The sequence below is a fragment of the Scomber scombrus genome, chromosome 13 (assembly GCF_963691925.1).
Source record: "Scomber scombrus chromosome 13, fScoSco1.1, whole genome shotgun sequence".
Taxonomy (NCBI): Eukaryota; Metazoa; Chordata; class Actinopteri; order Scombriformes; family Scombridae; genus Scomber; species Scomber scombrus.
Window position 1 is genome coordinate 20842542 of NC_084982.1, and position 14761 is coordinate 20857302.

At 39.1% G+C, this 14761-nt stretch overlaps 1 protein-coding gene across 2 annotated transcripts in view; it reads left to right on the plus strand.

The window, feature by feature from the left end:
- Positions 1-14761, plus strand: part of stxbp5l (syntaxin binding protein 5L) — a 150455-nt gene that overhangs the window by 129236 nt on the left and 6458 nt on the right. For both annotated transcript variants that reach the window (XM_062431651.1, XM_062431652.1), the window contains one exon: positions 4837-5016. In XM_062431651.1, the coding sequence (XP_062287635.1) occupies positions 4837-5016 (180 nt within the window). The remainder of the gene's footprint in view (positions 1-4836; positions 5017-14761) is intronic.

Consider the following 14761-nt stretch of genomic DNA (forward strand, 5'->3'; position numbering starts at 1 on the left):
TTATAAATATTATTTATCAACACAGATGTTATAAAAAATGTCATATTTATTTACAAACTGGAAAAATGGAATGGTAGTTATAAAAACATGATAATGAATGGTAATACATGCAGTGTTTGGTTGGTTATCGTTCATATTCACAAAAAACGCCATTTGGCTCTTCAGATCAATCCCACCTGTTTTTTTTCTTTTTAATTTAAAATGCGTGACGTGTTAATGCAGCCACTGAGCTATTAAATAGAGGAACCATCTGTGTGCAACAGGTTTTTTATGAGAGTATCTCTTCTGTCATTGCATTCCGAAGACTGCACATTTTATATGGTTGAAGCAGCATCTGGCCACTATGGTTTATCATGAAACACACACACTCATCTACTATCTTATTAGCAATGTTAATCTGAAAGGCTTGTCTTGTTCCTGGAAAAAATGCAAACAGTAATTCACTGATTGAGTAATTCAATTAGAGAATCACCCTTATTTCCTTTGCAATACAGGAAATCATTCCCCCTAAATGACCATAGTAACTGAGCTGCCCACAAGGTCCTTAATAGCAAATGAACTGTATAAGTGATATCATTTATTTCATGGCTCTAGATTTAAGAAATTCTACAATTTCCTCAGTTCTTAGTCATGTCCTCTACTGTTATCTTTTATTTTTCACTACTTTATGGCAGAGGGATTGAAACCTGAGTCAACATGTTTTTCAAAGGAATCATTTTATGTTTCCTTTGGTTTTTCCAACTCTTCAGTAATTTTTAAATGGTCAGAATTATAGATACCGCAAATTCATGGTCATGCTGTTTTCCCCACAGTCATTAGATTTATCAAGCATCGTGTAAACCCCATCATGTGTCTCCCACATGTCAAGTTAATCATTCAACACAAAGAAACAATAAAATATTGACTTCTTTTTGAGGGGGAAACTGACTCATGACATCTCAAGTTCGACCTTTGCAGTTCTCTACTTACTGCGAAATGCTTGCAAAATGTTTTAAAAAGTTATTTTCTTGCCTCCAGTGTCTGACTGTGATTTTTGTATTGACACCCTGTGGTGTCACCCTGTTTATTTGTGCTTTCATGTCAGACATCCCAGGCCATAGCAATCTGATTTTAAATTTGTTAAATATCAGACAAGTGAGTAAATGTAAGTATGTTCTTCTTGCCTTGTTGCAGCCCAACAAGACATATGCTCCATACATACTGTTAATAACAAACATAAGAAAAGACCCGCTCCAAGTGCTTGATTTTTTCTAGTCCAGTATAAGTTCTTCACATTACCCCAGTATGGGGTATCATTAATCTTGTAGAGATTGCTGGGAGCACTGGCCTGGGAAAACAATGGAGCATGCATTTTGAAAATACGCCTGCTGTGTGCAACTGCACCAATTTGCATGTTCTGGTTATTTGTTCATTTGATTGATTTCCATAATTATTATTTGTTTCCTTTAGTTGGTCATTGTTTGACACCTACTTAATATTTTATTTTTTTGTTCTTTAATTTATTATTTTTTATTTGAAGGGATTAACTGGTGCTTTGTGTCCTATTCTTTTGTTTCAGTAAAGGGACCCGGCAGAAAGTTAAGTCTGCCAACAGATCTTAAGACTGATCTTGGTACGGTAGGCGAAAGCCAACAGTTTTCTTTTGAGTCATTTAGTTTCTGCTTTTGTCATGTTTTCCGAGCTTTTATGTTACTTTAGTGTTTCTTATTCTCACCCCAAATTTCTTCTTTCAGTTTACTTGTCACTGTCTTTACTCTTGTTCAGCCAGATGGCCTGAAGTTTGTCCATTTTACCCCTTAATGTATTTTTGTTTTAAATCTTCTGTGTTTCTTTCTTCTACATTTTGCAAGTGTTTATAAAGGTGATTTGTAACTCATGCCCATATTTAAATTTGAGGCTTTCTCTCGCTTTATCGTGATTGGACCATCCTCTGATTGTACACAACCTTTCCTCCATTGACAGCCTTGCTCTACAGTGATTGGATCACTCGCTACTTCTCTCATTATAACTGGATCATTTCTTTCTTAAACAATCTTTTCCCCATTTTGACTGGATCATCTGCATTACAGCAACTGACCGTTCTCCCCATGCATCTCTAACTGCATATACATCACAATCACAGGTTTCCCTTTGCTCTGCTTCTGCAGTGACCTATCCCTCCCACCCCCCACTTAAAACTTCTGCTTCTTTAACACAGTATGTACCAGTGTCTACCTATGCCTTCCTTCATTTAATAATAACTTTTCTTTATCTGACAGGTGTACACATGGTTTTGTTTTCACAGCAGTAGTGAGAGTAAGAGCATTAATACAAATTTTGAAATGAAAGTTTGAAAAGAACAACTTTAATGGCGTGTAGTTAGTAGTGTAGGGAACATTTTAGTTAAGCTCATTAAATTGACTGTGAGGTTCAAACGTGCCCCTGAAGTGGCAATAGGATGCATATTGTCAGTGAAAGGGGAAAAACACTAATCTTCTACCTTGTTAATAGCTGATTCTTTTAACAGCAGGGGGTTAAAACAACAAAATATTTTTTTCAGAAAAGTGTGTGTGTGCGTGTGTACGTGAACCATGCGTTTTATACCTGGGAAGTGAGGACATTTTATGAAAATAAATACGTAGAAATGTCCATCTACAACTGGGTTTAGGGTAAGGGTTCATTTTAGGCATTTAGTTGTGATGGTTAAGGTTAGGATTATGGGCTAGGGAATGCATTATGTCATTGAACTTCCTCCCAAGATAGCTATACAAATGTGTGTGTGTGTGTGTGTGTGTGTGTGTGTGTGTGTGTGTGTGTGTGTGTGTGTGTGTGTGTGTGTGTGTGTGTGTGTGTGTGTGTGTGTGTGTGTGTGTGTGTGTGTGTGTGTGTGTGTGTGTGTGTGCGCGCACTCTTAGAAGAATAAATGAAGTAATCTCTGCGTTGGGAGAGCGTGTGTGTGAAGGTACAGTGCCACTCTTTCTGCTATGTGCTATGTACCAGTTTCCTGTAGAACATTTCAGGCCAAATTACTGATATGTTGCATCTCTGTTTGAAATCGACAATAACAAAACTTTATACCAGACACACAATGGCGTCATTGTGTGGATCTTGGATTGGTTGACCCCGTATGACTTGCAGTATTCAATCTTTGCATTGCTTCGGCCCATCCTGCTGAGAAACTGGCTGGGTGTTGCACACGAACTGGGTGGCACCCTGGAGTTTTTGATCTTCACTTTGAAATTCAATCATTTGTGCATCAACTGGCCAAAAAGGGGACTTGGATTTGACATGACAGACATATGATTAGTGCCAAATACTAAGAGGGCAGTGACGAGGGAACACTGCCCAAACTAATTAGCACAATGCTAATTATGCATGCCTCATGAGACTCCACAGAGATGGATTTCATAGAGACTTGGCTGAAAAGGGTGAAAACTGTGATTAGACCCTTCTGTCAACCCCAAATAGATTTAACTTTGGTTTTACTGCCACAGGGATGTCATTGAGGAAGAGTGCACTGCCTTATTTACTCTTTTCTCAAGACAAGTGAAAATGAGAGAGTACTCATGCGTAGGTATCATGAAGCTGTTAATTACAACTGTCTTGGCAGCTTTTTTGTCTCTGTGGCTAACCTGTGGCCAACAAAGAATCAGAGTGCACTCAATCCGCACAATTCTGCTTTGCTGTTCTTTGTCTCATTAACGAGGTTTGGCCCAAAACAAATTATTTTGCGCACACACAAGTGTTATTATGTAAGGACATAGCTTCCAACAAACTCAGTCCCTGAGGCGAGGCCATGTAAAGTAAGTAAGTAACAAGTGTTTACTGTCAGCACCATCTGTAGCTGATTGTGTGGCCAACCAACTTACTTGGAGTACTGATCACATTAGTGTCAAGAAGCAGGTATGAGATATGATATTCTTTTATCTTCAATTTTAAGAGTTTTCAATGTCAAGTACCATATTTTCTGGCATTAAAAAGGAATACAGTGTTTTCTACCAATTCACAAGGGAAAAAAAGAAACAAAGTGGAGATGAAACTAGCCTGTTCTGTATTATTTATTTTTTTACTTTTGATTTTCATATCTGTTCCGTGGCACAGACTGGATGAGACTGCACTCACAATTTTGCCTCTACATTTTCCTCTTTTCTGTTGCCCTAGCATCTCTTTCTCCTCCCTGTTCATACTTACTTCAAGCCACTCTGCAACCTTTTCTCACTCACTTTGGCTTTCCCTTTTTCCCTCACTATCATTTCTCTTGTTGACAATCTGAATTTCAACAATGGCTTGCCTCTCTTGTACTGCAAAAATATCCATCTTCATTGGTCAGGTAGTATAATACTGAGTTGTACCATTAAAGGACCAGTGAGTAAAATTTAGTGGCATCTAGCGTTCAGGTTGCAGATTGCAACCAAATTGAATACACCTTCCCTCCCCTTACCCTTCCAAGCATGTAGGAGAACCTACAGTGGCTGCGAAACTCTCAAAAAAGGTAACAAAAACACAATGATTCTTATTTGCAGGTGATTATACACTAATTTAAACATACTTATGAATATTATATTCCATTTCTGCCAAGTCTGTTCTGCTAGATGCCACTAAATCTTGTGCACTGGTCCTTTAAGTCTTTATTTTTTATGGCAAAATCTCCCAATAAGGTGCAAAAACTGCAGCTATTTCCTTAAAAAAAAACAAAGCAAAATTCTCTTTTTGGCAGATTTCTGTTCAGATGTCACTGCTCAGTAGTATACTAAATTGCTCATGCAGATGGATATTATGACAGTGGGATAGAATATGTTAGAAAGTTTCATTATTTCCCTCTTTGTATTGTTTGCTAATGCTTTGCCGTTGTTACAGATCATGTAAATGGACATTGCACTAGCCCCACCTCCCAGCCCTGCTCGGCGGGGAAGCCTCGCATCCCGATGGGTCAGGAGGGGCCACGGCTTACCCGCAGAGGCCCTGGCCGACCGCCCTTCCGCAAGGCCCAGTCCGCTGCTTGCATGGAGATCTCTTTGCCTGTGTCCCACACTGAAGGTGTGTGCTTGTTCCCATCCCTAAACCTCTATAACATACCGTCCCTCTTAACAAGTGCATGCCATCCTCTCACCCTGGGGTAAGTGGATTAAGGCCTGATACATTAAGCGTATGCTAATGCAAGTTTGCAGCATAGAAAACCTAAACTATTACTTGGTATATACTAGCTAGTTTTGTATTCACTAACTTAAGAAAAGTCTTAGCTAGCAAATTCCTTTTTTATGTGTAAATCTGTTGCTAGGAAATATTCAGATAATATATTTAATGCACCTGCCAATCCTTTGTAAATATGTTTTTTTTTAAACTACCTACCCTATGTTAATTAGTCTATTTAGTAATTCTAATAACATTATTGGTAGAAACGTTTGTGATTGGGGCATATTGTACATTTTCTAATATATTCTTCTTCTTAGCCTTTAAGTCAAGTGTTTGGTCATATATGTTGAACATACATGATATTATCTCTTTTACTCATCAATGTAGGCAGTCCATATATTATCAAGCTAACACTGGCATTATTGTGTCAGTTAGCTAGTTGAGTTAGCTATGTAACACATGCACCTGGCTGTAATAACTAATTTATATGTAAGTACTAGGTTGTGTGATGCAACCTGTTTTTATTTATGTAGTCTTATACAGGGCTGCTAAGTCTCAAACATTGACTTCTTTCACACGCTCTCACGCCACTCGTCCACTTTGTCACCCAGTGACAGTGAAAATCAAATTCAAGACTGATAACGTTGCAGTGCAAAAAGAGGACACTGACAACGCAGAGACAGATAAGACAAAGTGACACAGGCTAACTTCAGCACCGTGCAGTAGCCAGTTATTTATACCATCAGGGGGAAAGCAAGAAATCTATTATATTGTAATATATTGCCATGCAAGCTGCTCAGAGTAATCTAAGTCAGCAGCTCTTCTGGCAGTAGCACAGTGTCTCTCCCTCTCCTCCTGCTCCATGTGCACACAGTTAGGAGTGAGAGTGAATTACTATTATAATTACTATGGGGACGCTCTTTGTTTCTGCTGCTCTTTAACTTTATCATGATAAACTGTTCTTGATACATTCTTGGTTTTCATAGCACCTTAAATCTAACTAATCTATAGTGCAGGTGGCTGTTACTTGAATTAGGTAGTGTAGAAATGCAGGAAATTTGTTTTAAATTACTTCTTTTTTTTCGGGATGGAGAACCCCCTCACCCGCTGCCAATTATATGTCTTTTCCAGTTTGTTTGGAATAACTGGCATGTATCTAAAAATGCTACCTAACAAATTGGCAAAAAGATAAAAGCCTTGCGAAAAACGTGTTCACAAGGCCAGAGAAAGGTTGAGTGGGTCAAATTACCCCCTACCCAGGAACAAAACTCACTCTAAGCTGAACTCAAAACTTAGCAGCCCTGCTTACATTATTATTAGGCCAAATTTGTACTTAGGAACAGCTGGTACCACCGGCTCTAGGAGCAGATAATGTAGAGTAATTAAATCAAATATATTGACAGTTTGCAGAACCTTTGATAAATACACATTATATCATTTAATTGATTTCCCCCAAAACAAAAATAGCCACTATAGATTAGTTGTATTTGAATGTAATTTAAGGAGACATGATTATACACTGAGGTAACTAGATATCAGCTAACAGGTGTCAGTTATCAGATGAACATGATCAATATCACTAGTTATCATTACAGCAACGATTTCTTCATGCGTTGTTACTTTTCACTCTTCTACCTTGATTATAAATTTCTGCAGCTTGCATTAGCATCACCTAACAACATTTGGACTACAGGTTATGCTTGATTTGAATGCAAGAAATGGCCCCTTGCATTGTGTCGCTTAATACTGATGCTTGTTCGACGAGCCTGAACGTTGGTAGATTGAGTGTTTTAACCAATTCATTTATACTTCTCCAGTGCCTTTCTTTCTTGTCCTTTTAATTCTATAATAATAAGACTAGTGTGATTGTAATAAGTCTCAAAGTATTTTTCCCACCCGTAATTCCTCATAGTTTTGTTAAGTAAGATTATATGCCTTTTGTTCTCTCACATTTTTTCTTTTCTCATAAACAGATTCTGTATTTTTTGCTTTTTAAAAAAAAACTGGGTAACTGAAGTAAGGAGCACACGTGAAGTTTATGTTGTGTGGCCACACTTCCAGATTTTCAGACAACTTAGAGCCAAGCGAAGCATTCATTTTATTTTTATATTTCTCAAAGAGGCACACAGTGTGATCAACTTAAAAAACATCAACTCCCATTGTGTTTGATTGATTTATTTTAAATTATCATGTTAAATATTAGGGAAGCACAGCTACAGTACATCCTGTACAGTGTTTATTATGTTTCTTTCATTTAATTTACATTTGTGAGTATACACTTTATTTTCCAATGAACAGTACATGCACATTTTTTGTTTTAATTTTTCAAACGACCTTTTACGATATGCACACAAATAAAAGCAATGGATAAGATGTACAAGGCATCCGTTCAAGCTTGATTTGCACTCTGACATTTTGACATTCTCATCGCCAAATATCAGTGTTTCAGTGGGAGCGACTCAGCAGGCAGACATTTCTCTGTTTAGGAGCGGCTGAGATTGTCACTACAATCAGAATAGCGGATCCACCTTAAAGGTCAGTCCTGGTCAGGTCAGGCTAACCACCTTCACTATAATCAGCAGGTGGTAAGCAAGACACAGGAACCTGGCTTAGGTTTTGAGGAGTTGTAGCATTTATTCACCGACAAATAGCCTAAACTGTACATACGCTGTTACATTCACAGCTATACTGCTAACTTCATACCCTCTGCTCCAGTCGCCAGTGTCACCATCACACATAGTATCTCTCTCTTTCTCCTTCTCTCTCTCTCTCTGTCTCTCTATACCGCATACTTGCTACTTTCCGCCTTAGTTGAAGACTCACTATTTTGGCCTGAATTTTAGACATTGCGGGTCGTCATCTGTCCATCATTTTTACATGAAAGAATTACTCTTTATAACTTTCTACTGGCGCAGCTTTTATTGCACTCACACGGTCCTCTTGGAGGGGAATGCTGCCGAAGATGACATTTAATTTCTTTCATTTGAACTCACACCCTGACTTTGACCTGTGCCATCTAAAAATGGATTTACCCAGCAGGCTTCATATAACTATGATCAGTGTGGATAGTGAAAGTGTGTGTTTTCGTCTGTGTTTGCATGTCTGTGCGTGCAATTCCAACAGGTATTTCAGTGCTTTCATTCATTTCTATATTATCATTTGAGTATTTTAAAGCAGAAATAGTTCATGTGTTAGGCTTGTCGCTTGGTGTATTTTGCCTCTTCTCTTAGACAGCAAAAAGTAAAAACCCAAAAGCACATAAAATTATGTGCTGTCAAGTGAGGACTTAAAACAACACTCTAAGCAGTGTAATTTTGAGACAATGACCTCAACTCACAAAGAAAAATGGCTTTCATCCTGATTGTACATCAATACTGAGTTGAGCAGTTAGTATGAACTGTTGCACTTAGTCTGCTGCTACAGACAGCCATTAAGAACGACAACAATGGAGGACATCCAGTGATTTGGAATAAAATATATCCTCCCACTCTCATTTAACTGGACTCTTGACATTCTCTTGTCATGTTGTATTTTAACCGTCTTCTTTGCACTTGGAACTACATAATCTCACTGGAGCATGATTGTTAACAGGATTCAGCTGCACATTCAATCTTTAAAATGATTCACAGCTCGGTGATTTTCTGAGAGTGGTGGAAATGAAGGTGAGTACAGACGCTGGTCAAAGTGAGGTTTAGGAAGTGGATGAACCATAAATATTGACAGACATGATGTTGGCCCTGGAGGCAGAGAAGCCCCAATTTAAAGTGTGAAATAGGTAACATCTTAAGCAGCAGATTACCATACAGAACAGCTACACAGTCTGTGTGCAAATTTCCATATACTTCAATCAAAGACTTCACAATCATATTATTATAACACTGCTATCAACAACATAATCTTGCAGATTTGCAGGACTGATGCACCTCAAGCACTGCATTGCTTTCATGTTGTGCTGATGCATCATCTTTAAAGTCATGACCACTGAGGTGGAAATCTCTGGCTGTGCACACCACTCACTCATGGTCCAGTCTGTACGTGCTTTTAGTCAGGGCTCTGTCAGATTAACACAAAGCCTCGGTCAGGTCATAACAGGCTAATCTCTCCATAGGAGACTCAACACTGACAGTTCCCAAAATGTCATACTGTAGCTAGCCACCCTGCAAGAGCATCTGACAGAGAGTTACAAACAGGTTTGAAATGTTGGCAGTCAAACGAGCGTCATCCTAATATATCTGCATGAAAGATAGATAAACCCTACATACTGTAGGTATTTCGATTTTGAGGCCGTATTCTGCAGTACAAACATACGATACACAATATGGGTTAATATCACCATACTTAATGCAAAGCATACAATACACAGTTAAGAAATGTGTAGCTAAATAGAGTATATTTTATTTAAACTTATTTCAAGTAGGACACCAAATTGAATATACTATAAATACTTAAATATTGGTATTAGCGTATAATGATAAAGGCTACATGCAGACGCAACATATTGATGCAAAATAACTTGTGAGAAAGGTGCAGTGCTGTTTTCATTATGTCACAGTCGACACCAGCCCTTAACCAATTCTGCAATTAGATTCACACTGCCATCTTCATCGACCTCATTATACAACAGTGACCTGGAGCTGAGAGGGAAGCAGTTTTTCATAACATAACAGTATAAGCTGAATGTTTTATTAAAGCCATTGCCTGGGCTACAGCTGCATTATCAACCAAACATGATTCTTATGTGAAGCAACCACCCATTTTCTGGGGTACTTAAGAAGATAACTGCTAGTTGTCTCTCTGTCAGTACACAATCAAATGCCGTTATTCCATGACATTTTATTCGACCTAAAAAAACATGCTCCTGTGTTTCATAGACATTTTTGCTGTTCATGTTATAATGCCTCTTTCTATTTATTCATTTGGATGTCACTGGATAAATCTTTTCCAATCTGGGCACGCCACCAGTTTTCCTTTTGGGCCATCCTCAGACCAAAATGTCATGTTGCTGCACATGATGTTGTATAATCTAATAGGCAGCTTGCAGTGACGTTTTATGGGCAAATTCATGCTTCAAACACCAACATACTGTAGGGTTTGATGAATATTCTACCCTCCACATACAATTTGCTGGGCTGTTGGAAAATATTCTAAATAGATATCATTGTATGATACTGATGGGTTTGTTTGTGAACGGACTAACAGATTTACTGCAGATTATTCTGTGTGTGGATCAATCAAAAATTAGATTGAGTTGTAGAAACAAATGCTTTGAAACTATAGCTGTGCATACTGATATGATAGCCTGTACGTAGGTAACCAGTGTATTTCTTTCTGTTGATGAAATGTCATTTTAGCACTCCACAGTGCTTAGTTAGATGAATTCTGTTGTAGTTCAGTATTTTCACATTGCAGCTCCTCTTTCTCTTTGTTGATACATCAATTTATATTCAAACTATTGTTGTGTCTGTGTGGGGTTTTTTAAAACCAGAAAGTAAGATGTTTATCTGACAAAGAGCATGTGATGAAGAGGAAATCTGAATTAAAGCTGCAATCAGCGATGAGCGTGCCTTTGCACCACACTTGTGTCAGATGGAGCAGCAGCCGTGGTATTGCTATTTTAAGTTGGTTGACACGGCTCTGAGTATCTGACACTGTGTCAATGGGTAAAATATTATTTCCTGTGTGCAACACTTGGTGCTGGAGATGACATATTGGAAATCGTGTATACATTTGATGAACTATGTGTCATTTAGGCCTCACTTCCTGTTGCCCATAGGCAATACTAAATAAATTAAATATTAACGCAGCAATACATTTCCCAGAGGGCAACTGACATGGATGAATGATTTGGATGAATATTGGACATTGCATGTGGGAAGCAACTATCACTTCCTCTGTCCACAATCTGGTACCCTCTAATTATATGTCATATTGCTGCATATCATGTGTGGACCACACCATGTAAATTGTATGTAAATTGTATGATGTTTGTCATAAAAGCCTGACTTTATGTTGTCAGTAGGTGGCACTATGACTCAATATTGACATATAGTTTATGATCAGGACTCTTATCAAGCTTGAGATTTGGGGCAGATTGGACAATGTAGAGTTACAACTTGACATTCCATGAAAACTCAAATCATTCGCAATGTAGCATCGCAATGGTCTTTAGATGTCACCTACCAAATTCGTACCAGGAGGGTTTTTTTAAGTCTGTACATCTGCCGACATTTCGTACATCACGTAAAATTTGAAGGGGCAGGCTTTGACTTTGACATATCAGATATCAAGTTTTGCCACCTCTGATGTATGTGTAAAGTTTCATGAGTTTTGAAGCACCACTAAAAGTCAAGAATAGCCAAAGTCTGCAGTGGTTGTTATGACTGTTTATTACATGTAAATAGCTTTTCTGTGTAGACTGTTTAGACTGTTAGCGTATTTCACTATCTGTTGCCTACATTTAACACTGTTGTTTATCAGTCACTCTGGCTTACCACAGTGAAGAGCCAGCAGGATAAATGGAATAATTAAAGGTCAACAAGCGGTGCTGGAGATAAGGCCGATGTTAATGAGGCCTGCATGCCAGGCAAGGAGACAGAGGAGGGAAATGGCAGGGGAAGCCAGGCTCAATGTACAGTTTTTGCTATACCTCCCATCTTTGATAGGGAGCACACCTATTAAATATTAAAAATACAGTTGCATGATTTTATATAATTATGATTTATGTGGATGTGGTCATAAAATTGGTAGTGGTTGTTTCAGGAAAATCAATAAGATAGATTGTGTGTTATTAGCTGATTTGGTTGTTAGTATAGGAGGTTAGGAAGCGTTATTTCACCCCAGTGTAACTGCTAAATAACCTTGTATCATATACTATACATATTTCACTCCTCACGAAAATAGGCAGGACTAAAATATATATTTCACTGCACCATAGCACAGAGCTGAGGTGACTCAGTGACTACCTGTCCTGATGCTGAAGAGGCTTTCAAAAGACAGACAAGTCCTCACCCACACACACCTACATCCATGGCTGACTGCAAGATTAAAAACCAAAAGATGAAGCAGTAGGTCTGCAATTATTTTGCTCTGTGTTATGAGACATTTCTTCGCAATCTCTGCAGTAATTAACTAACTTATCTGAACTGAGGAATACAGTTAATGGTACTGTGCACCGTACTACTGTAATGAACTGCAGCACTCATCCCTCTCAGGGGGACTTCTGAGTTTATTAGCTGAAATTTTCACGATTGTGATGTCAGTGTATATGATGATTGTTTTGTGATATGAATGAACTATATTATTGCGTTCATGTTTATATACAATCTGGTATAGGTTAGGTCTCTCTTGCTAGCTAACTAATTTTTAAGATCATATTTTAAGGTCAAATAGTAGTTTCCAATTAAAAGCACACAATTTAATCCTAGAAAACATCTGATACATGTATACATGCTAATTGATATTAAATCAAAACTGATAAATAGAAATGAAAGCAATGACTTAAACGTAGTCTCAAGGTGTCTGTCCTTGTCTCTCTGCAGTGTGTGTGGGAGTGTATGTGTGAAAATCTGCTACTTTGACTGTCTCAACACTTCAGATTATCTGATTTTCCTTATCACCCTCCTGACACTGCCTCGCCTACCTCTAGCTCCCTGTAAGGGCCCCCCAGGGGTCCCTGTGTCCTGTCAGAGTACCACTGTGCCTGACTTTCATTAGCCAGCACCCCACGGCTTCTGTCACACAGCATAAACACACCCCAGCGACACATGGCAAAACTGAGCTGCTGCTGCCCAGACTCACAGCAAAAGGCTATTTCTTCTGTGTGGTTGCCAGCAGCATCGTACAGCAGTGTTGTCATGATACCAGAATTTTGACCAACATCTAAATATATTGATGCTGGCTCAATATTGTGGTAAACAAGAAACAAAACAACCAGCTTATTAGCATAATTTGTGCAGAGATGTCAAAATTGTAATGAATTGGCTCTGTATTTACTCTTGGCATCAGTAGGGAAAAAGTTTGCAAAGTGGGATCCAGTCGAAAACCTTTTGCCCAACATTTTTGTTGTCATGCTACAGTCTTGTACAGAAGCTCCGAATCGAGCACACATAGTGTACATCAGAGGTATTGATAACATTCAAAGCGTGGAAATATGCTGCTCTTGCCAGAAATGTGTAGTTGAGCAGACGGTGCTGACAATGGTTTAGAGTATAGAAAGATAATGCTAATAGAGGTTGTGTGGCCACCAGAAACATAGACAAGCTTCCTAATTTTCAGTCGCACTCTCTATCTCTGTCTCTGTATATATTTGAACCAATCTCTCCATTCTCTCAGTTGCATATTTCTTTTTTCCCTTTCTGTCATTTTCTGGTACCGCTGTTCATCTGTACGTCTTGTCCGTTTCTTGGCTGGATGGCGACACTCATTTTTGTTGTGCGTGAATGTATGTGTGGTCTTTGGGGCATTGGGTGGGGGGGACATGTGGTTTGTCCTATGGGGTTCATGTTGTGGGAGATTAGTAGGTTATGCATCCAGGAGGGCAATGCTTCAGCAGTTTCACGGAGTCACTATGTACTCCCACGACGAGCACTCCACCACCACACCCTACTGCTGGAGCGAGAGAGGTAAGGGGGCTTCGGCCACAAACCCATCAACTGCTGTCCTGCTGATGAATATACGTCCGTCCGTCCGTCACTCAATATGTCAGTCCGTCATGTGGCCCTGTTTCATTTAAAACGTGCCTAGAAGTGCTTGTCCTGAGGAGTAGGAGTGGGGTGATGCTGTTTCGCTAGCAGTGCATAGTGTGTGTTTTGCAGGCAGCCTACATTTTGGCATTCAGCACACTGTACAGTATATCCCCCAACCCCCCCATCAAGAGCAGAATCAAACATCTGTCGAAGAATAATTCATTTCAGCCAGATATGTGTCCACCAGGCTTTGCACCCATCTGTGGCTGTTGTTACATAAAGTCTGCACTCTGTGTAACGTTAGGCTGGGAATGCAGTGCTGCACATTGCCTGGCTCTAAATAATTCAGAAATGCAGCAATACAGAAATACTTTTATGATGGACGCTTTAAGTACACAATGGAGAACCTGAATGGGTAGCACTCAAAACGAATTCAAAAGGTTTTTAGATTTGGTGCTACTGCCAGCCTGTGTGTGTGTCTGTGTGTGTGTGTGTGTGTGTGTGTGTGTGTGTGTGTGTGTGTGTGTGTGTGTGTGTGTGTGTGTGTGTGTGTGTGTGTGTGTGTGTGTGTGTGTGTGTGTGTGTGTGTGTGTGTGTGTGTGTGTGTGTGTGTGTGAGAGAAACAAAGACAAACGGCAGTGTGTACGCAGGGTTTGGTGCTGAAGTATGTTTGTCCATTTATAATAATTGGTCACTTTGCTCCTCACCTCTTTTCAATGGCACTTTGTTTCAATGTTATATTATATACAATCTGCTGAAGAAAACCTGTTTGACCTTTTTAGAATATTTGTCTGACTTTGTCGCTCTTTTACTCTTGCTCCTTAATGCATACTTTTTCTCTGTTGAGCTTGTCCTCTCATACCATCAGTATTTCTTCTTTGTTCCACCCCCCATAAATTTCTTCCTTCCAACTCTACCTTTCTCTTACTACTTTTCTCTCTCCACCTCCCCTCTTAACTGCTTCA